The sequence below is a fragment of the Alligator sinensis genome, unplaced genomic scaffold (genome assembly GCF_000455745.1).
Source record: "Alligator sinensis unplaced genomic scaffold, ASM45574v1 scaffold553_1, whole genome shotgun sequence".
Lineage (NCBI taxonomy): Eukaryota > Metazoa > Chordata > Crocodylia > Alligatoridae > Alligator > Alligator sinensis.
In genome coordinates, this window is record NW_005842389.1 from 1,209,711 (window position 1) to 1,214,766 (window position 5,056).

The window sequence follows — 5,056 nt, forward strand, 5'->3', positions numbered from 1 at the left end:
GCATACGGAGAGGGTCTCTGCATGTGGGCAAAGCTGGGTGCACAGGGGTCTGCCCTGCACAGGAAGGGGTTAATACTGGTTGCCACCCCATGACAGCATGAAATTGGCATGCACGGGCATGTCCTAATTCTGTCCCAAGATGGGATTGGTGAAAGGCATCCTCCCCCTGCCCGCCCCTCCACACGGGGATAAATGGGTCGGTGCCGGGTCCCTGAGCCTTGTCTGGAGCAACACAGGCCAGGCATTCCCCTCCCTCCTCCACGTCCCAGCCCCGCTTTGCCCAACAGCCCTGGAGCATGGAGATGCAGCTGCTGTGGGTCCTTGTCCTTGCCGGGCTCTCGGGGATCCTTGCGCAGACAGGTAGGGCACGGATGTGCAACTTGGGGTGCTCCAGGCTCAGCATCCACCCCAAGGGAGGGCATAGGTGGGTCGGCAGTGGCTGGCACAAGGGCAGATCCATAGAGCACGGGTGGCCAACCTGTAGCATGGGTGCCACAAGTAGCACAGGTAGCCTGTGTGTCTGGCATGTGGCAGATGGAGAAGGGGACAGGCAGCACAGTGGTAGAAAAGGAAAAGACAAGAGAGCAGCAGATGAGGCAGAGGAATGGGATCATAGTGGCACTCAGGGAGGGCACAGGGCTTAATGTGTTGCAGGCCTGCAAAAAGGGTGCCCCCACTGCCCCAGAGAACCTGCAGGAAGATGCCCTGTGCAGCAGTGGAGGAGCCCAGGATCACCTGGTTGTCTCCAGCCTCAGCACATCAGGGAGGCCGGTGTCCCCAAGTCACAGCCATCACGAGCCAGCTGACCAGGAGGGAAGAGGCTAAAACACAGCTGTGAACAACGAGGGGATTCTGGTCAGAGCAGTTCATCAGATCCCCAGAAAGCTGCTGTGGCAGGAGCAGCGCCCGGCTCTGGAGGAGGGGGAACAGCGACCAGGGTCCTTACCGCAACGTCATGGAGGGGTGCAGGCACGTCCTCACCAAGGTGCGCAGAGTGGGCACTCCTGGTGCTGTGCTCCATCCAGACCCAGCAGCATGAACTTGGGGGCCCTCAGCCAAGAGCCCCAGGGGCCCCAGGCCAGGAATCGCCCACCAAGAGAGTGCTGTTGTTGCATGACGTTCTTCACACGTGCCATCATCTCCAATGATGGGCCTGATGTGCACTGAGGTCACCTGATCGGTGGGGACCTCGTCTAACATGCAGCGCCCAATTCCATGTTAATAGGGAAGCGACAGTTACAAAATCAGTGAGCACCAGCAGACACCCATGGCACAGGCTGGGACCTGCACTCACATACTGGGCTGAGGCAGGTCGGCTGGGGCACTGCTCCTAGCGGGCAGCTGGGCTGAGCAGACCGGCTCCGGGTGCATGGGCTCAGAGCACCTTTCAGAGGCTGCTCCTGTGCACATTTCTACTCAGACCATGTCCTAGGAAGCTGCCAGGACCTGCTTTTGGACTCTAATCTCCAGGTGCAGGCAGGACCAGCTGTAGCAGCTCCTGCCCTGCCACCACTCAGGTTCAGTCCAGCTACACGTAAATGCTGATGTTGCAAAGTGCTCTCAAAATCCATGCGCGAGAGCCCATTTGCAAATGGCCGTGGCACTAGGGGTAGGGAGTGTGGAGGGAGCTGGTTCTCCGCAAGAAAGTGCAGGTTCTCTGAGCGTGGCTGCGATGTGCTGTGGGAAGTGTGGAATCTGAGGACATTTTTGAAGAAAATGTGTCAAAATGAGTCATCTTCATGTCTCTTCACTATGGGGAAAACATTTAGCTTAGATGCTGCCATTCCAACTCTCCAGGTACAGCGCTGAGTTTAACGTATTTATAGATGCGCTGTATGCTGGGGGTTGGATGCAACCGTGCTGAAGCTGGTGGGCAGAGCAGCTGCTTTCCCTGCGGGATCAATAGCAGCAGCCTTCTGGAGTAGGGTGACAGCAAGTGTGGGAGCCCCATCACAGCACAGACCGCACACAAGGCAGCTAGGAGCAGAGCCGGAGGGGGAATGGGAGGGCTTTCACTTGGAGCTGGGTCTTGTCTGGATGCAGCAAGAAACCCCAGCTAAATACTCCTGGAAGGGCTGCAGGTAGCCAAGAAGTGCCAGACAAGGCCCTGTAGGAGGACACTGAGAGCTATGAAGCAGAGCTCTGGTTAGAAAAGGAGCTGGATATGCTGTGCAGAGACCCTTCATTCCTACAGCGGCAGGGACCCAGGATGCTGTGTACACTGTTCAGGAATAAAGAGCGTTGTGCCCAATAAATGCCCAGCTCCATCAGCCATTTCTCCCCCAACAGCAGTACGGTGCAGGACTCCACCAGGGGCCCTGGTACCCACACCTGTGCATACAAAACCCTGCGCTATTTCTGACTTGGCTCCTCTCAGAGTTTGCTTTCCAGGGGAAAGTTTCATCTGTCTGTGACAGTCCAGAGACGTGTGTCCAGACCTGAGCCCTTCTCCTGGGGTGGGAGTGGAGCCCCCTCCTGACCAGCCCAGACTGACCTGACACCCTGGGCTCCTGCGTGATGCAGGGGCAAACCCTGTTCCCTTTCACGTGCCTACGTGGCACTGACATGTTTGGTACTTCAGCAGCGTGGGCCTCAGCACAGCTCTGCTCGCCCTGTGCACCCCAGCTGCTCACATGCAAAAGGCAGCACAGATGCCTGGGAAAGCAGAGCTGCCAAGCCCACACATCATGCTGGGGAAGGCCCACCACTCTACCTGCCATCAAAGCACAGCTTGCTTGGGTTGGAGGCTCTTGGGGGATGCTGCCCACCCCAGCTTAGTTGCACAGGCAAATGCCCAGGAAGCATGGGACCCCACATTCACCCAGAGAGAGTATGAAGCTGCATCCTAGCAGAGCCCTACCCACCAGGGTATGGGCTAGGTACTGCCCAGCCTTCCCTTGGCACTTACTGGGCAGCCTGGAGGCAGAAACAGGTGGGGCATGGCGAAGGCAAGCAAGGCAGCGGGGTGGTGGCTCAGTGAGACAGAACTGTGGCCTGGCAGGGAGGCAGCCTTGTTCTAGCTGGCACCCCTGCTCCTCATGTGCTGCCGCCCTCTGCCCCCCAGTGCTGTTTATCTAATAACCATTACAGGTGCAGTGGGGCAGCTCCAAGGGGGCTGGTGGGGGCTCTGGGCAGGGCCTAGCTATTGCATGGGGTCGGGGGCCAGAGCTCCATGCAGGTCCAAATCCCATGTGGGTGAGAGGGACTTGGGCATGAGGACTCCTGTCCTCTCAAAGAGCCAGAGCTCACAGGTGGGAAGTTGGGGTCCTCTTGCACTTCCAGCAGGTCCAAGCACAGGGAGATCCTGACCCTCCCCAGGGGGAGGGGTATCCGTGTGGCCTGGCCAGGGAGCAGGTGGTGGGAGTGCAGTCGCAGAAAGGCTTGGGGCAGGAGGCGGGTGCGCTGGTGGCAGCGTCGGGCTGTGTAGCTGGCTCTGTAGATGGGCAGACGAGATGCACTAAGGCCCCTGCCACTCATTACATGTATTATGCAACGAACTGGGTAGTCATACAATACATTTCGACCAGCTACACATGCCAAATAATCATGATGCCATTGCCATAAGAAGGTTTATCCAACTACAAAATGAGCTGACTATTGCTTGCAAATGCGTAACCATGCTAGAGTTGGTTTCTATCCAGCTTTCATCTGAACGTGAGGCACAACCTTAAAGCTGGGAGAGGCCCCAGTGCTTCCTGCCCCTGGGTAACCCGCTGGCCATCTCTCCTCTCCCCCAGACCTGTACCAAAAGGTGTTTGTCTTCCGCAATGATCCGAGCAATGCCTATGTCAGGGTGCAGACGAAGCCAGAGCAGCCACTGCAGAACTTCACCGTGTGCCTGCGGTCGTTCAGCGACCAGACCCGGCCCTACGGCCTCTTCTCCTATGCCAGCAAGGCCCATGACAATGAGATCCTCATCTTCAAGCTGAAGTCCGGGGAGTACCGGCTGTACGTGGGGGGGGAGTTTGTGATGTACCACGTCCCAGAGAATCGCATGGACTGGGACCATGTCTGCGCCAGCTGGGAATCCGCTATGGGCCTTGCTACCTTCTGGATTAACGGGAAGCCCCTGCCCCGGAAGGGGCTGCAGAAAGGCTACTTCATCAGCACCGAGGCCATGATCCTGCTGGGGCAGAAGCAGGATGGCTACGGGGGCAGCTTCGACCCATACAATTCACTCACAGGGGAGATGGCTGACGTATACATGTGGGAGTATGTGCTGTCACCAGCGCAGATGAGGGCTGCCTATCTTTCCCTGCGGCTGCCTCCCTGCGCCCTGGGCTGGCGGAACCTGCAGTATGAAATCAAAGGGGACGTGGTCGTGAAACCCAGGCTGAGAGAGTCCGTGGTGCTGTGAAAGCAGGATAGGCCCACAGGCTTTGCAGCCTACCCCCTCCCCTTCTTTCCCCAGTTCTGCCTCGTTCCAGAGGCTCTGTCCCCGCCAGATGTCTGCCCGCCACTGCACCCCGCTGCAATCAAGCATAAGGGAGAGCGTAAGAATACAAGAAGTGCTGTGCTGCATCAGACCAGCAGCCCATCTGGCCCAGTATTCTTCCTCCGACAGTGGCAGATGGATGCTATAGCCGGAGAGCACTGAACTGGACAACTCTAGAGTCATCTCTCCCCTTTCAGTGTCCTCCCTGGCATCCAGCATTATTGGATTAAAGATGCCAGAGGAAACATCTCCCACCAGTCTGTTCAACAGCCATTAATAGATCTACCAGCCATGAATTTACCCAGTCCCTTTTGAACCTGGCTTTGCTCTCTGCCTCCACCGCCTGCTGTAGCAACAAATTCCATAGGTTAACTGTGTGTTGCATAAAAAAGTCCTTTCTCATTAGTTTTGAACCTGTCACCTACTCATTTCAGCGGGTGCCCCCGAGTCCTAATATTCTGGGACTTGGAGAACAACAGCTCCCGGTTCACTGGGTTGACACCCATCATGATTTTATAGACCTCTATCATATTCCCCTTCAGCCTTCTCCTTTCCAAATTAACAGACCTACCTGATTTAGTTAACAGCTTTTACAGCAGCAGGACATTGGCTGCTGTGGTC

The 5,056-nt window shown here is 56.9% G+C and overlaps 1 protein-coding gene across 1 annotated transcript; it reads left to right on the forward strand.

Moving 5' to 3' along the window:
- Positions 1-296: 296 nt before the first annotated feature.
- Positions 297-4,774, forward strand: LOC102372408 (serum amyloid P-component-like). The gene is made up of 2 exons (XM_025211104.1): positions 297-360; positions 3,738-4,774. The coding sequence occupies exons 1-2, from the start codon at positions 297-299 to the stop codon at positions 4,355-4,357; spliced, it is 684 nt and encodes a 227-aa protein (XP_025066889.1). The 3' UTR covers positions 4,358-4,774.
- Positions 4,775-5,056: the final 282 nt, after the last annotated feature.